This window comes from Neodiprion fabricii, chromosome 7, assembly GCF_021155785.1.
Source record: "Neodiprion fabricii isolate iyNeoFabr1 chromosome 7, iyNeoFabr1.1, whole genome shotgun sequence".
Lineage (NCBI taxonomy): Eukaryota > Metazoa > Arthropoda > Insecta > Hymenoptera > Diprionidae > Neodiprion > Neodiprion fabricii.
The window spans coordinates 2,654,747-2,673,692 of NC_060245.1; the positions used below are offsets into that span (position 1 = coordinate 2,654,747).

Consider the following 18,946-nt stretch of genomic DNA (forward strand, 5'->3'; position numbering starts at 1 on the left):
AAAAAGAGGAAGAGAAAGAGAGAGAGAGAGAGAGAGAGAGTGGAAAGGGAAATTCGGTGGACCATAATTTTTTTCCTTTCCTCTGAGGCGCTCCATTTTTTCCGTTTTTTTTTTTTCGCTTTTGTCCCTTGGCCCCCCTTTTTCTTCCTTCCCTCTTTACCGGGGAACCGGCGAATCAAATCTCCGAGGGATCCGCGCACCGTAAATCCGTCTCTTTCTTTCTCCCATTTCGTTTCACCCCCCATCACGGCTTGGGCTCGTTATTCTTCTTATCTAAACTCCCGGCCCATGGCTCCTACCTGTATATCGGCTCCATTCCGTCCCCCTTGAACCACAACACCATGAATATTGCGTCGTCCGGATCTGTCGGCTGCACGTCGCACGGTAACTGCACCTTGTCACCCGCGACACCAACCACGTCGATCACCGGTACTGAAAACGAAAAAGGGGGAGATGTTAGACATCGAATGATCATGATTCAGGGGTATTCGCCGCATTGCAGAATTCATTCGTTCGTTCGTTCGTTCATTCATTCATTCATTCGTCGAATCAATATTTAGTTCATCTATTCATTGGTCAATTCAATAATTAATTCATCTTTTCATTCGTGAATTCAATAATCGAACAATTTATTTATTCATTCATCGATTTAATAATTGAATAAGTAATTCATTCGTTCACTCATTAATCCCTTCATTGATTCATTCGTTCATTCCTTCATTCCCTTCGTTCCCTTCTTGGTCTATTTACGCTCGAAGAAACATTCCTGTGCTCACATTCGTACAATTATCCACTTATTCAATTTGTCACCGAAGCGGTTTTTTTTATTAATTCTCGCAATGAATTGTCCATTTTTTTTAATCATTATTCATTACAGGTACACCTATTTATAGATTCATCATGCTATTCATTTATTAAGTCACTTGTTTTCTAACTCACTCGTCAATTTACTCAACCGTAATTCATCAATTTTGTGTCTATTCTCGATGTAATATTTAATTCGTTCATGCATTGATTCAACGTTCACTCGTTCGTTCAAGTAATTCAATTCACTTGTTCAACAATTTTCAATTTTCACGCGTTGTCTTCCATAAATTTTATAACTGAATGTATTCAATATTTCAAAACCGTATCAAAAAAAAAAAATCGACAACGAACCTCTGCAGCTGATTCAATCTCAAGCGCAAAAAAAAGAAGGATCCAAAATATGCAATTGACTTATTGATTCGTTATCTGAAAATCCCGAGTGAATAAATCAACCCTCCGTACTTCATCCACAGTCCTCTCTTTACGTGCTGTAAATGCAATTATACACGCAGAGCAAAGTGAATACAAAATATTTATCCACTTTTCCACGTAAGGTAGTTCGGCCGTTGCGCGAAGCGCCGTAATTTATTAAAAATTGACTCGACAACCGCGGTAGGTTGGTTTTACCGCCGGTAATCACTCGACGTTCGTTCGTTCTTTCATTGGCTCGTTTCGGAACTCCTTCGAGGAAACCAAGAGGATAAAACTCCCCGTAGATTTTGCGAACGTTGCCTGGGAGCACCGATGTTATACAACTACAGTCGAGCTTGCCGCCGATACAAATAGCAATAATCATCCTCATAATGGAACCCCTGTACCATGATTGGCACCGAACACGCCACGTTCTCATCACGGCCATGGGTTGTGGGTTAGTTGTTCCGTCCGCAAACGCGACGATTCTTCAAAGAAAAGTGGCCAACTTGCTTCGCTCCTTTCCACCCCAATTCACCCAACTCCCACTTTTCACCCGACCAACCTCTCGATCGACGCACACAATTTTTTCTCCTTCCAACAGCTTTCTTATGTACATACAGGATGTATATGTATATATTCTTGGCATGCAGATTTAACCACCGAAATAAGAACGCAGCAAATTTTTTCAAAACTATTTTTCCTCCCGTATTCCGTACACGGTATAACACGAATTTCTTTAACCATGTATTATAATTCACTGCGCTCCGAACGTTTTTATAAAACGGCGAAATAACGATAATTCCGAAACGTGATCGTAGATCCCCCGTAACAATCACCCTGGACAAAGTACACGCAACTTGATCCGTGGGTAAGTTTGCAGCAGTTGTTTTGCGATCGAAGGAACAAGAGAGCACGAGCGTAACTCCAAGGTTTAAGTACCCAGATGTATCCCAAACCTAATCCAGGTTGAACAGAGTATAACACGGGGAATAACGCAAAGCAACGTAACGTAACGCAACGCGGCCCAAAAGCCAAGCGACCAAAGTTGAGTTAACCCCCTGGTTAAAATTGCGGGTGATGTTTCAGGGCATGCCGCATTATCCCTAGCAGGATAGGTAAGGTGGATCAGAAGGTGGCGGAGGCGTCGAGTCACAGAGTGCCTTATCTCGGGGCGATTAGATTTACATGTAGATGGAGTTATCACAATTTAACGAACTCCGTCGCGTCGTATCCCTCCCTTCATCTCCGCGAGCGAACCAAACTCCCCTCCTTTATACGTAACTACGCAGGGGTGTAGCACCTCGTGTATATATATATATATACATTTACACGCACACACACACACACACATATATATGTATATAGGACATGACACCTAAACCGTCGCCGCATAAGCCGCCTTTGTCTCAACACACCTCACTTCAGGTCTTAACTCCTTCTAAGAAGTTCCTTGCTCGTGTATAATAGTTTATATTATGGGCATGGTAAGACGGATATTGTACAAACCGAGGAATGGGGGAAAACTGTTCAGGAATTCGTTTATAAGCAGCTGCTGCAGGTGCCGTAATACGATGTGTTGGTGTTACGATATATTCAAATGAAAGTCTTGCGACGTCGCATTTTTTTTTTTTTTTTTTAGATATCAGTTTTAATTGTGCAGGAATTCAATTTGGATATTGAATTTAAGTTTTGAATTCTAATTCGGATTTTCATCAGGATTTAGATACCAATGATGCAGATAAAAATTCGATATTCAATTTGCATTTGGACTGCGATTTCGAACATGGTTTAGATACAGTATCAGACATTTTTTCATTTCTTCGGGTTTTCAATCAGGCTCTCATTTTTTTTTTTTTTTGGGGTGTTTTTTAGAAACCGATTAAATGCCAATTTGAATCTATTAGCTTCGAGCTTAAACTTTTGGTAACGTTCGTTTCGTTGTGTTAGATTTTTATTTTTCATCCATCACTTGAATCCAGCCATTACAATTTTCCCCAGTAATTCATACCTTGAATCGTCAAGATAATACTTTGTTTCTTAGCGCGCAATTTGAAAAGAAGAAAACCCCATAAAAACCATTGTTCGAAGAACGAATTCCGAGCACAGACTCGGGAGAATCATCAATTTCGTAGAACACATCATTCCAACGCCCCCTACATCAGGAAGTTAAGCAGCGTTCGATGCAAACGTGTAAATTGTAAAGCATAATTTTTCCAAGCAGTCGATTCAAAAGCATTGAGCAGGTTTCAGAAAAGGGAGCAACAATTCATCCGAGTGTACCAAAGAGCGACGTATTTCCGCTCGCGATTTTTCCATTCAAGAAAACTGTCGACGAAAGCCCGAGTCACCCGCGAGCTTTGGAAGTTGGGGCGCGATTTTTGTTGAACCGTTTGCCAGGTTGGGGGTGTAATTTATCGGATAATGTGGAACGGCGGCAGCAGCGGTAAAAGTGGAGGGGGATGCGGAAGGTTCGCCGCATCGGCTGGAATTGCCTCGCTGCGCGAATGCCGCGGTTCGTAAGGAGTGGGGGAAGATGGACGGAGGAACGGCGGAACTGTGGAACACGGGAATCGGCGTACAGCGCCCTCTTTCCCTTTCCCTCCCCCTCCCCCCCCCCCATCCACGTCGCCCGAGCAGCCGGATTATAAGTTCGCATAAAGTTCGGGCCTCGGGTAGGCGGGCTTCTCCCTCATCCTTCTCGGGGCGAGGAACCCGCGGAACAATTTCATTTATCACGAGAAAAATAGCGGTTAAACTCCGTAAGCGAGTGTACTATAAACTTTCCCTCGAGAAGCGGAGAACGCGTCGCGTCGCGACGTTACGCGACGCGGACGCCCCGAGGAAGAGGGATGAGAGGGGAGGGGGGGGGGGGGGGGGGGGGGGTAACGGGAATAATACGGAATAAGGTGGAGGACGAGCGATGGGAATTCGGAATTCCGTGCGCGAGAACCAGTCGGTAGAAAAGGCTACTCGGAATCCCGAGGGAATTGCGTCGCGCCCTTTTCAACCAAATCGAGTGAATTAGAGCGCGTTTTGCCTGCGGGACACTTTTCGCACCTTATGCTTTATGCACAATTGAACTTAAATTGCGCCGTCTTTGGTTCAGGCAGAAGCACGAGTACTTAAAACTGTAACTTCAACTCTTTCCTATCACAAATCGAACCGCTTGACCCTTTCATGCGTACGTTATTCTTTACATGCGATTCACTTGAAATTTGGCATTCGCGGAATTTTGGGGTCACTGATTACGAATCCGAACTCGAAATTCGAAAATTCAATATGGTAGACAAATATGATCAGGAAGTAAAATTTTGAAAGAATTCTGTACAATTTTTTGGTGTGTATTAAATTTGTGTAAAAACAGGTATTCGGATTTTTATGGTTGATTAGCAGAGAAAGTACGAATTTCGACCATTTGTTTACATGTGCTATTTTTTCAATAGATAAATAAATAAATCTTACATTGTTGTTTGGACTTTCAAATATTTCAGGGGCCATGTAGAACGAAAAAACTCGGCGGTTGTTATCAAAACAGTAGTTTAATAAATAAAAAGGCGGAAGGTTGAGCATCTCAGCGTGAATTAAAGGAAGAACCGATCAATGCGACAAAAATTTCGTGAAAGCTCGACTCAGAATCCAATTCAATATCTTCGGTACAATTGGATTAATCGGAAAATGGTTGGCATAGTGTAAAAAAAAAAAACATTGAGCACTAAAATTCTTTCAAAACCGTTATACCAGTATTTACAACCGGAGCAGCAGATCAATGCGGAAGTCAAGCCCAATGCGAAACAGCTTTGCAGCTTTTTGCGAAAACGCTGGACGTTTGCGACCAGTTTTTCGTTCACTTTTGCTCCCTCGTTCAGCTTTATCCCTTTGCTCGAAAGAGGGAAAAATCGTATCGTAAAAAAGTATGTTGATGCAAGAGATGGCGATGTAAAAAAAAAAAAAAAAAAATCCACGAGGGACGTCACTAACGGTTCGAATCGCTGAAAGAAATATACGGATTCTGAACGAATGCATGCATTGGTAAATCCACGTACACGTGAAGGTATTCAGATATAATCCATACGTGAGTTACACGTTTTATTTTTTTTTAAATACGGTGTGTCATCGTATGTCATAGAACTATATTTTTCGATCGTGATAAAAAATGAAAATAGTTAAGGACTGAGCGGTAACCGGAACTAAAAATTTCTCTCAGTGTATTCAGTTATTGAAATATTTCAGGGCTTAAGACAAACTGCAAAAGTTATTACAAGTAAGAGAATTAAATGTAAGCGTCATGACAGATTAAATAATATAAGCAGAATACGTACTACTTCGTAGGATTGATATTTGAAATCCGACGTATATGTATGCAAAAAAAAAAAAAAAATGATATCACACATCACGCGTCGATCGATCCAAATATCGAAATAAAATTCAAGTATCGATCTCAATATCCAATGACTAAAATTGTACATTCTACGGTAAAGAACCTACAGAAGCCTCGAAGATATAAAGGCTATGGAAGATCTGTAAAGGTTTCAAAAATCTCCTACTCCGAATCTAAACGTGAAAGAAACAAAAATATCGGCCAAATTTAGATCTAGAATAGGTTCTCTTTTCGGTACAAAGATAGTCCTACCACGTCCTGCGAAACGTAGGACTTGCAGGCGTACACGAGGGTCTACGAAACTTCGACTCGGGGCTTCAGCATGAATAGCCTTTTCACTGGCCGCGCCGTATCCAGTGGACACAAATCAACACCGTCTATACAGCGAGACGTTTTTTCTTTTTTTCTTCGTTTTTTTTTTCACCAGGCTCCATGGGGATGAAAGTTTTCTCTTTATTTCGACTTTTTTTTCGTCTTTCGCTTTTAGCGTAGCTGCTTTTTCCTCGCTTCCTACCCCCAATTCTATTTTATATCATTTCCTGCTTTTTTTTTCTTCGTATTTTATGTTTCTCTCTCTCTCTCTCTCTCTCTCTCCGGTTTTTTTTTCATCGGATGTAACGTGTATAATGTCCCTTCATTCTGGACCCGACGTTCAGACTTCGTTTTCCACCTGGCACACTCGGCCAGCAAGTCCATTCCATTCATCGTCTGCAGTGGGCGGAGAAATTTCTTTTTTTCGTATCTTTTTTTTTTTCTTTTTGGGTGTTTTTTTTCTTTACCATCGGCCATTTTTCCCCGGATTTCCGTATTTTTTTTCTCTCTTTTCATCTCTTCTTCTCACTTTATTTTCTGCTTCAATGATGAATAAATAAAACTGAGACGAAAATATCAACACTCGAAGTGGTGGATTTCTATCTTCATATTCAAATATTATAAATAATGGATCCACCATAACGGACATCGGTATCAAAAATTTCGAAGATTTCGTTGTAATATCAAAATCTGTAGATACAAGGACGACGTCCAAAGTGTGAAATTGAAATTAAGATATCGATAAAAAAAAATCCATTGAAATGAAATCAAGCAATTCGTTAGTCAGAATCAAAATCTTCTGTATCGTGTAGCGACTTGAGAGTTTTTTACTTTTACTGTAGCTAATGAAATAAAATTTTCGTTCAATTTTTTTATTTCGTGGGATATGACTCGTCTCGAATTTTGTTAAACCAACACCAATCCGTGAGGTTTTTAACCAGAGTACGAATTACAGAGTGCGAATTACGGGTACGGTTTTATGGTTATTACAGAGAACAGCTGGGTGCAGTTGCCCTGTTAAAAAATCAGACTAAATTCCGCTTTGCAAGTAAAAGCAGTAAAGCGAGTAAGTGAGTCAGTAAGTAGGTAGCGATAATCGGGTCGCGTTACTGATTAGCTACAGAGTCGAATTGCGCCAGTAAAGTCGAGCTGTATGAGTCCATTGGTTACGAAAATTGACTGACTTCTTCATTACACTTTTTTTAAACCGACCCCTGATCGTCAGATGAGTTCATTTCGATACATGGACATGCCACGAACAGACTGGCATAAAATGTGACGCGGTGATCTGTAAATATCGGAAAAATTCCAGAATCCCTTTCAGCCAATTTTTTGTCATAGAAAAAAAAAAAAGCCAATAACGTTCACTGAGAATAGAGTTTATATTCAACGTTAAGAAACACGTGTATTTGGATATGGTGAAATAAATGTTTCGTTGTTATTATCAAATTTTTGAAAAAACTATTAACACGTTTCGATCGATCATTGTTTAGTTCATCCAAAATTTGATAATAATAACGAAATATTGACATCGCCATATCCAAATATACGTTTCTTAACACTAAATAAACTCGTTTCTCAGTGTTGAAGAAAAATCTTGAGTTCTTGTGTTCATTCCGTATTTTGTTATATTTTTATGATACGTATGTAAGTATTTTTTTATAACAACTTTAATCATGTAACGAAATGAATTTGTGCAATTTTAATTAACTCGTGCATGTTCGTGCGAATAAATTCATCTTGTAATTCCGTAAAAATTTAAAACAGAATTTTTAATATACAAGCCGTATGGCAAAGAAAATATTAGAAAAACAAAAAAAAAAGAAAAAACAGAATGAACCCTTGCACGATCATTAATTCTGCATGAATGTAATTACGACGCGTGTATTTTTTTTATCCTTTTTTTCTTTTTCATTCCACCGCGTTACTGCCGTTATCATACCGTTATTTCACACACATATATAACTATAATATACGCAGATGCTTTTGAAAGTTATACCCAGGCATATCTGTATCTGTTGGTTTGCAGGTGTAATTAATATATCAGGATCATCATTCGACGGTATAAATCGGGTTTAATTATGTATAATATATCGCGGCGTTAGATAATACAGAATTTACACGCGTGTCGGAGTGCATGTAGAGGGAATTTCGGGCCATGGAAAGAGGTCGAGTGAAATGGTGCAGGTGGATGGGAAACGAATTAATTATGGCGAAACAGCAATTATAGCTTTCTGCCCAACGGAGGCGAAAACCGAACACGCGAGAAATTTAATTCCACCAAAACTCACCTCTATAATTCCTTTATCCCTGTCATAAGTTGTTCCACTTTATCGGTTAATTCGATTCCAATTCTATTCTCACGAAAATGGGTAATAATATAAACAATTTATTGCGTAAATGTGTCTATTTTTTTATTTGACATTAAAAAAAAAAAAAAAAAGAAAAAACATAAAACGAAAGAGTAAAATACGAGTGCCAACGACAAACGAAAATTTGTAATCGGAAGATGAAGTAGCGTGAACGAGGAGATAAATTAAATGTCGCGAAAAGCTCAGACTGTAACTTCCTTTTTTCCTTCGACAAAAACTGAGGGTGAGAAAAAAAAAAGCTAAAACGGATGCAAAGGAAAAAAGTTTTCAACAAAACTGAATAAAACGGGAACGAAAAAAATAATAAAAAAAAAAAAAAAAAAACAAATAAAATGTATAACTGCAAATGTTATCTACGTACATCTATCTGGCGGGCAGCAGCGGCGCGCGTAGCTCTGGTTGCGTATACGAGTATACGTGAATATATATCTATATACACAGATTGAACGGGAAGGGGGAATTTGGATGGTGGTGTAGGTTTTTTTTTGGGTGGGGGGGAGGGGTGAAAGATCGAGGACGATTCCGAGCCATTTTGCCGAGGAAATTTATGGCTGAAATAATGTGGAAATAGTGGAATTCTGAGAGAGTTGGCGGGGGGTGGTGTTGGAGGGTGAGGGGGGACGATATGAAAGACGAAAAGAGACGAGGAGGAGGAGGAGGAGGGTGTATTACGAGGATGCGGGCGAAGCCCGGCGCCTTTCACTATGTATACCTATACATATCCATCCGCCTCGCTGTATATACAACGGGGAAAAAGATGATTCAGGCGAAACAAGGGTTTGTCTCTCTATACGGCAGGGGAAAAGGAGGGAAAGGCTGGGAGAGTAAAGGTAAAGAAGAGGGAAGCGGCGGAGGCATCGGTTCTTATCTCTCTCGCGGCGAAGAAAGTGCGGAGAGTAATGTACAAGAGCGGCGTGAGAGCATGAGAATTACGCGAATGACGGAGATTAACCGAGAGAGTGTAAAGGGGGAGGAGAAAAGCGGCAAACCCCGGCGAAACGTCGTCGGGTCAAACGTTCCGCAGACTCGATTTCTTCTTTCTTGTATCGTCGGGGATAAAGTTCAACGTTTTTCAGCGACCCGCAGATCATACGACGAACAAACGCCGAAGATATATATCGCTTATGCGACGATCGATTCTATCTTTTCATATTTCTTACTACGTCTCGATTCGGGAATAATGCAATTTATTCTAGGATCTCTGCTTTTTGTCGACACTGTTGAAAATTATTGTCAATTTACTCGCACGTTTATCGTGTGAAAGATTCGTCAATTTACGATATCAGATTGGAAATTTACAAAAACGTTACAGCGACGTAAATTCGTTTACTATGCATTTGTCTTAGATTTACAATTCATATTTTTGAATTTACTAAAGTTGATAAGGAATGAGAAAAAAAACTCATTTGGATTCACTTAATTGTGTGGTAAAATTTGTTGCGTTTGTTAATCGAATAAACAGTTGATTTTTTGTGTCCGTTGATATGAAGTCACACTGAAAATCGGTGCTGAATATTTAGATCAACCGTTATTTTCGAAAGTCTATTTGTAAGTAATAACTTTGGCGACACTTTTCAGAAAACTTACGTTCCGGAAAAAAATTGCCGTCAAATTATACGAATACGTTAGAATTCAAGGGTGGTCTGTATAAGAATACTGGTCAAATAATAATACTAGATAAAAAAATCGGTATATCTAAGTTCATAAAAATTTATATATATAATATACCTACTCGCGGATTCAAGAATTATGATGTTCGATGTCCAAAAATCTAAATTAAAATCGGTATCAAACTTTATTACTTATTCAAAAATCCAAAAACTTGTATTCACTAACTAAAAATGAAACCAAAAAACCGAATTAAAAATCGCTATCAAACTTTATTACACATTTAAGAATTAAAAAATTACTGTCCGCTAACTAAAAACCAAACCAAACATCGGTATCAAACAATTTCCGCGTGTTAGGCGATCTGATTAAAATAAGTGACAACGAACCGAGTATCTTGACAGTCCGATTCATCGATAACCGGTCTTTGAGAGATTTACGTGTATATCGGCAGGCTCTGAAAGGGGTGTAAAAATCAATCCCTCCCCCCATTCTTCCGGCGAAAGGTGCAGAGGCAGCGGTTAGAAATTATTTAGCGTACGTGCGTGCGTGCGTGAGGTTGAAAAGAGGGGGTGTGACAAGAGGGTGGGTGGGAGTTATAACTCTCGGCGGGTACCGCACGGTAGATATATATATATATGTGTGTGTGTGTGTGTGTGTGTGTGTGTGTGTATACACGGGGCGAAAGCGATAGCCGGGGGTTTTTGCCTTGTGCGGGGAGTCGCGGGGGGAGGAGGAGAGCCGGGAATACACGGGATGAAATATCCCCCGTCGGGCAGCATCCTCGAGGATTTGTCGGCCAGGAATTGATTTAGGTATAACGGGTAGGACTTAATCCCTACGGGGTCCGCTCTCCCGGATCCGTCTCACTGTTCCCTTCTTCTTCCTTTGCGCCTCAGATCTGGCAGGAAAAAAAAAAGGAGAGGAAACAAGAACAAAGAAAATAAAAATAAAATAATAATAATAAAAAAAGAATACCGCCGTTAACGCCCTTGGCTGTTAATATTGTATCACATAACGCAATACGCGTGTAACGTGATTCGATCCAAGCTTAAACAACATCCGGAATAATGATTTTCACGAATAAAATGCATAGTTAAAGGTGGAAATAGATTTTAGGACTACATTTTTAGTGATTTTCATGAATTGTTTTTTTTTTTTTCAACTTTTTTTGCAATAAAAAAATACTTCAAACAATGATATTGCTCCACATTTAGGTTCACATAGAAGAAAGACATGTTCTTAAAGTAAATTTGAAACCCTATTGATTTCAGATGAAAATTGTGGCCTCCAGAATTTACACATTCTGACGGTGACCTCCGATGGATAACGACTGATATCATCCATATTTTCCGAGAAAACACATAAAAAAAATCACGATATTCATTTGAATATACGTATGAAATGTTGTCAAAGTTTCAATAAATTATATACTTGCCTCTCTTGCCAAAAAATTCATGAAAATCATTTAAAAAGCATAGTCCTGAACCTATTCCTTCCCTTAAGCTAGATGATAAATCTGAATAAATCTGAAAAAAAAAATTCTACAATCAATAGTATCTCATCGAATAGTTATATTTCACACCAATGATGATTCGTAAGAAAATTTACAAGATTTTTCATACACCTTGAAATGTTTTTCAATCGATACTTCGACAGTGAATACAAATAATTTTCGTTGCAAACACAGCAAGAAATGTAGAATATCATAATAATGATCTTGGTACGAATCAACTGGATTTTATAACGAGGAATTGAACCGGTCATTAATCGGTGTGACGAGGTCAATAATATTGATAATAACGATAATAAAAACATTGAAATCGTAATTCAAACGCGATACTCAAATATGTATAATGTAAACTGATTTTATATGCAATAACAGGGAATAAAATGTCTTGAAATGTTTTATTTTTCCCTGAACACGTCGAGAGATCCGAGTTGGTGAATTTACGAGGACGTTGGTCAAGAGTCTTAATGGACCCAAAAAAAAAAAAAAAAAAAGAAAGTAGAAGAAGAAGGAAGAGAACAAGAGGTTGTTACATACAGGGTATAAAAGGCGAGACTGTGGAAACAGGCAAAAGTTAAGAATGTTACATCCCCCTTTAAACGTGGCTTAATGGCCCGGTTTATAAGATATTGATTCAGTTCCCGTAAAGCTTTACCCTGTGACATAAATAATGCACCGCTGAGCCTATATAATTATTGGATATATATATATATATAAATATAAATCTTGTACGTGATACGCGATAATGCGTGCTCGAAACACCGCGATTATTATTACCCAGTATAAGAAACATTTTTGTCCTTGATTAAATATTTATTCGAATCGACAAGTTTGCTCGTATTCTTCTCGTCGATTTTTGTTTTCTTTTTTATTGTTTGTAACCGAAGAATGTTTGAAAAGCTGCTCGCGTATGAACGAATTGATCGAGAATTATATTAAAATATCTTAACGATCCGTTTTACGTTGAAACAAAGGATAAAAAAAAAACAACAAAAATTGATGGTTGAGATCATTTGGATGTGTAAAAAATTCGATTTCTTTTTCCAAGTTTTACGACGAAACTCTCCTTTTGTTGGGAGATTTCTTGTAGTTTGTGATCGCCGCGATGGTATAAACGTTGTGCTTCGTCAGTTTGTGAGACGGGTAATCTCATTATCATCCTCCCGTTAACGGGATTCATTGTTTAATATGTCCAATATTCACCTCGTTAGTGCTTCGAAAGTATGCATTACTCGGATACGTTCAGGGTGCTAATATCGCCCACCCAAATTAACCTGACCGTACAATAACTCGCGTTAGGTTGGGTCAGGATGGGCTACACTTGAAGGTAGATTCGGTGATAATGTCGAGGAATTTGTTGAAAGATTAGATATAAATTAATCGTAAGATTCATGGAATGATGATCCGAATTATCAAGTCGAGATTTTTTTTTTTTCTACAGAAGCACAAATGAAGTTGAAACAAGCAAATTTTTGTTTTCACACGTTTGTAAAGTGTCCAATTCGTCAGGTAAAAAATTTACGAGTATCACGTTCAATTTAAATTTTCAATGGGATAAAAAATGTCATGATCAAAAACGTCTGGAGCATTGATGATAAAAATATATCTTACGCTCTGTAAAATTTTTTGCATTCAAATACCGCGATACCTCGATTAGTCAATTGCCCGAGGAAGGGATTGAAAGCGGAAGCGACAGCCCCAGAATTAAATTATGATTGAAAACATGAATTATATCATCCGGTCCGTTCTCATTCCGCCAAGATATCGCATTTTCCGTATCTTGAGGAGCAAAAATCACAAAGTGTTCAAGCATAACTTGACACTACCTCGAATCAGATATTTTTTGATAATATCACGTTTGCAAGGTACACTAATTACCATCACCGTTAAACGGTTTAAAGAAAACGGTTAGCCCGAGACAAGAACATGATAAACGTTCAGAGAGCGTACAATTATGATAAGAACCAGGATAAAAACAGGAATAGAATCATTTCGGTGACACAAGAATAAATATATACTCGCAGCGAGGAACCTTAATTACTTTCCATCACCGGCAGTCGCGAGTATATAAGTAAGAGTAGTTTTTTTCATTGTTCATCAAGCAGGTGACCGCTGGACGAATTAGTAGTGGTCTACGCGTCGAGAGTCGGACGATAAAAATGAAGGCTCGCAACGTCTTCTGGGTAATCGTATGTAAAAAAATAATTACCGAGCTGTCGGATAAAAAGCGTGTAGACCAAAGAAAAAACACTTCGGTCACAGTTTTTGTGTTCAAAAGGAGAGGATGAAAACCCAATGAAACTCGAGAAGAAACCTTGGGACTGAAAGGACTTCGTTTGCCTTGGCGACTTTGAAATGATTTCACGCGTGTAACTTTCGCCCAAGATTTCGTCACTTTTACCCTCAATTACCGTTCTAATTATTTCATTCTCACCCAGTGTTCAAGGTGATCGAAAACAGCGTGGAAAGCCCTTGGAATATAATGATGAACGTTTTCATCGGCTTCGACGAGCTAAATAATACCGTTGAGTTCAATCTTTATACGACTTTGAACCCGAAGACGCCCGAGAAATTGTACTTCAACAACGATTTGGCTCTGTCCGAAAGCCATTTCGACGCCATCAGACCGATACGATTACTGATCCACGGGTGGCGAGACGATCGCGAATCAGAAATGTGTGTATTGATCCGAGATGGTGAGTACGCGAACGTTGAAAGAAAAGAGGTTGCGAAAATAGTGAGTGGAAAAGACAAAAAAAAAAACAAAAAACTTGAGATCCGGGATCATTTTTTTTTCTTTTTTTTTTTAAAAAAAAAAACTTAATTTTCGCGTTCTAGAGTTTCGAAAACCGCAAAGGTTCGTTGAATTTCGAAAAATTGATTCCTCGTATCGCGAAGGGTGATAAAAAGTAGAATAAAAAAAGAAAAGAAAAAAAAGACACACCGATCATAACATCGCTCTCCATTATCCAAGGATTCTAGACCAACGGCGTGACCTTAACGACCCCGCATCAGCGAGGCAAAGTAATCCAGGCCAACCCCCGCCCCCCGAGGTAAAACAGCATCAAGAGACAAGGGCGAGGGCCTCGGGTTGTTCTACGGACCGCAGAGCCTCCCTTAACACCCAGATGCGCTCTCCTCTCCGCCCCCTGCCTTGTAATTAAACAGCTGCGGTATCCTCCACCTTATTCTACGAACAATCGACATCAGCACGAAGAGGAAACACACGAGGGCTGCTAGCAGCAGTTCCTCTCCTTCAGCACTTGCTCGACAGCCGTGGTGCGAGCTTTTATGGTTTGCCGGACCTCCATAAAGGACACATTACCCCATTAGGCCCGCCCTCGGAGTCCCATTTATACACGTATATACATGTACATATTATATATAGGCTTGTAAGGACCGTTACTATGATCCCCGCGCCTCCCTCTCACCCTCTGCGGAACAAGAATGCTGACGCAATTTCGTCCCTTAGGTCCAGTTTCACCCGGGATGCATCGTCTCGGAATTTTTCAGCCTTTGAGATTTATTGAATAAATTTTATTTTTTTTTTATTTTTTTATTTTTTTCCACCCCGAGCTAAAGCAGTGTTTTAAAATCTGCCGGAGAGACGACTTTGAGAAAGTTTGTTCACCGGAAATCTGTACGCTGAGTTACCTGTTGTTTAATTCTCACGATCGTTATTGGTACGAAGATATTTTTAAACTCACAATCAACGTAGAAAACTGTTTGGATATCGGTATCGAGCCGCTGGAAAATTGTTGAAAATTCACTTTATTACGCGATGATTCACTTTATCCAAAATACAGTTTTCTACGAATTGTCTCAGAGATTTTCATTTTTCCGTCATGTTAGCTGTGATGTTAACTGTGATCGACAAATGGCAATATTGAATTCACCTTTGGAAAAAAATAAATAAATAAACCTGTTCCGGTAGAATCTGTAGAAAATGATCTTTTGAATAAAATGAACCATCGTCAAAGAAAATCGAGCGAATTTTTGAGTATTTTCAAAAAAAATTTTTTAGTAAAGTAAATTCAAAAAAATACTGAAAATTGCACAAGCATCATGTACTAAAATTTTTCCACTACGATTAAACTTTTCAAAATCATACGAAATTCGCGCGGTTATCACAAAATTTGCAAACGTTTGAACGCGCGATGTTTTGTCACCAACTTACGATTGTTTAATTACGTAAATAAATTCTCGGTCAAATTGCGAGGCAAACAACGAAATTGAAATTCTTTTCTACGAGTCTTTTTAGTCCTTCATTTTTGATATTGGTGTTTTCTTGTATATTTTTTTTTTTTTTTTAAGTCTTTTTTTCTTCTTATCTCGTTTCATTTCCAGAAGGAAAGAGTAGCCGCCGGTAGCAGCCTGCGGATACTCTACTAATTAATTCGAAGCGTGGCCGTTATTGGAGCACCGACCGCTCGGAAGCGGAGAGGAAAACCGATTTCAAATCGAAATGCCGCGTATCTCTAGCGTACTTTCGTTTCCCAAATTTCCGCGCGTACCGCAGGAAATCAAACTGCGATATATATTTCGGTTAGCCAGAGGTATTATTATAGATATGCGATAGATATTGTCTCTGCGAGAGACAGACGTGGACGCAGCTATCCATATGAAACATGGACAGTAGCCGAGGAATATTAATTCTGGATGAGGTTTTTTTTGTACGGGAGAATTTCAATATCGTTGAATTTGTGATTCTGCGGGTGGATAATCCTGAAAAACTTTGACTCTTTAGGACTTTAACCGTGCAGAGGTTTATTATTGTATGAAACTCTTTGATTCGACAGATTTTTGATTTTTCGGAACATTGGTGCTATAGAATTTTTATCTGATTGCACTTTTATTTTACGTAACTTGGAATTCTCCGGAACGTTCTTGAAAATTTTCATTAGCTAGAACTTTGATTTCGTATGGAACGTTACTCCATCTGTAGAATTGTTATTTTATAAAAATTGAACCGTGCGAAATTTTTATCGTTGCTTATAATATCGATTTCATTTCAGTTTTAATTTTTTAAAACCGTAATTCTAGACAATTTGTTATTGCACCGATCATTAATTCTCTGGCAAATTTCCGTAGAACTTTGAGACAGCAGAACTTGAATTCTCGAAGCTCTCGATTATATGGAACTTAAATTCCGTAGAACTTTAATTCTACATAGATAACATCAACGAGGTTTTAACAGTTAACTGTTTGAAGGATATATTTCTCCTTGCAGTCAAATTAGTACGAGCGGTTTGGCTAAATTTTTATATTTTGAGTCTAGCATATTGGATCAGTTATTTTGAATTTTCAAATTTTGTCCTCGGATTCGTTTTTATCAACCCCAAAAACCCAACATTACCGAGTACCACTTTTCTAGTCCCCATAAACCTTCCCAAAAACTACATTTATTCCGTATAAACAGGTATTTTCAACACTTGGTTTATTTATAGCGCTCACTATATTCACGGAATCGTAACAATCCTTCCTAAAACATGAAAAATTGAAATCTCAGAATTCAAATCACGCAGAAAAAACGTGACAGCGATATTTCAAAAATTTTAAATAAATCTTGAATAACCGATTCAAATAAGGTGCCTCACATACGAAACGCTGTGTCGCAAAGGGTTAAATTCCGCAATCCTACCTTGCGTGATAATTTTGTCGCACTTGAACCGTAGTTACTGCAGAATCGATGCCCTCTGTAATAAACAGCCACAGGACGAAGGGCAGGCGCGAGGGTGTAATCGCGAATTATCGCCCGAGAGCACCGAGGAGGCAGGCAACGGCGGCAAAAGCCTTCGGGGCAATTCATCATCCTGACGGACAGGTTTCCTCCGTAGGTTCTGCGTCCCTGTACTTTACACGGACACAAATTTCTGGGATAGATAGAGACGCGGTTGCGCGAGTGAGAGTCTGGATCTGAACCGAAAACGTCGTCGTACATCCGTGGCTCGTTAAGGCGCAAGGAGCGAAAGGACCTTCAGGATCCCCTGCTAATATTTATCTTTCCGAAACCGGGACGTTCTGTCCGCAGGAGTCGTTGTCCCGGAATTCGGTATTCTTGCCTATTTTCGGCAAACAGGATAGATAGGATACACGTGACGCTTCGCGGTCCCTGCCCTTGATCTTTGCGGTCAGGATCGAAAATTCTCACAGCGCAATTTTCCACCGATGTATAATACATAAGACGAATTTTGGTAAAGTTTCCTGTCGGCGTTTCTGTTGAATTTGCATCGTTATGACTCGAGCTTGTTAGCGCGAGGTTTACTCGAAAGGAAAAGACAAATTTACTCAAAACTAGAGTCAAAGTTTTCGTAGAAGAAAAAAATCAAACAAATCTTTCATCGAAATTGTAAACATTAATTCGTTCTCTTACGGAAAAGCAATCAGCTGAACTCACAAAACAACTTTTTAATGAAACTATTTATTTTTATGAAAATTCAACGGAATTAAAAGATTTCGTATTTACACGTTATTAAAAGGTTTTCGTAACACTGAATAAAATTTGATAAGAAAAAAAACAGTAATAACAACAATAATTACTTTTTGATATTTCTTTGACGTAAAATTTTTCAAACTTTATATATGTATATATATTTATATATATGTATAAATACTTGAATACAGAAATTGAAAGGAATCTTGTCTAAAATAACACGAGTTTGAGTCTTTTTCGTTGGATGTTATACGAGAGAAGAATTTTGATCCTTCAAAAAAAAAGAAAGAAAAAAAAATTGGAACAAATTTCCCTGACAAGGAAACGAGGCGTACAGAGTATATACACAACGAATAATTGTCGAGGTGAAGTTTCGCGTTTCAAATAATTGGAAAAAGGGTGGTGAGGGGAATTTTCACGGTGATCGTTTGCCACGCCACGGGTTATGTACGTGTATATAAATATATATATATATATACACGTATACATACATATGTGTTTTGTACTGCGAATAGGATTTGACGACTGAGCCGGGGTAATCGAACTTTATTAAGCGTGTACGAAACAAAACGAGTTAGTTGAAACAATTGTTCACCCTCGCAATTCACCCTGTGTTTGTATACAGTTAGAGGGGCATCCATGCGTGTATGTATGTATGCGAATGCGTATACCTGCACGTAGGATACATACTGCAATAACCCCCGGAGTCATTCATTCCCTGATCTAATTTTATTTCATCCCTTTTGGATGGATCGGCAAGCGTTGTGTCGAGGCTTATCGACCAAAACGTCGCCATCACTTATGGGGTTTGTTTGTTTGTTTTCTTTTTTTTTTTTTGTTCACTTTTATTTTTCGTTCCTAGTTTCACAAACTTTTATTTCGCAATTTTTTCCTAGCCCGTAGGATTGGATTTTCTATACTCGAATAATTTATTCACGCTTAATTTCGGTTTTTGTCGTTTCAATTTAGCTGATTACCAACACGAGAGAGGCTTAGTTGAAAAAACAATCAGTAAATAATGAAGAGCACGAAAGAAGGAAGTCCACGGTTACAGATCGTAAGTCACGAGGTCATCTAGTACGCCTACTTTTACTGACCGAACAAACTCATCC

The 18,946-nt window shown here is 38.8% G+C and overlaps 1 protein-coding gene across 2 annotated transcripts in view; it reads right to left on the reverse strand.

Annotated features, from left to right (window-relative positions):
• The window catches only part of LOC124186350 (hemicentin-1-like), a 90,154-nt gene that overhangs the window by 36,733 nt on the left and 34,475 nt on the right, over positions 1–18,946 (reverse strand). For both annotated transcript variants that reach the window (XM_046577977.1, XM_046577976.1), the window contains exon 2: positions 300–432. In XM_046577977.1, the coding sequence (XP_046433933.1) occupies positions 300–432 (133 nt within the window). The remainder of the gene's footprint in view (positions 1–299; positions 433–18,946) is intronic.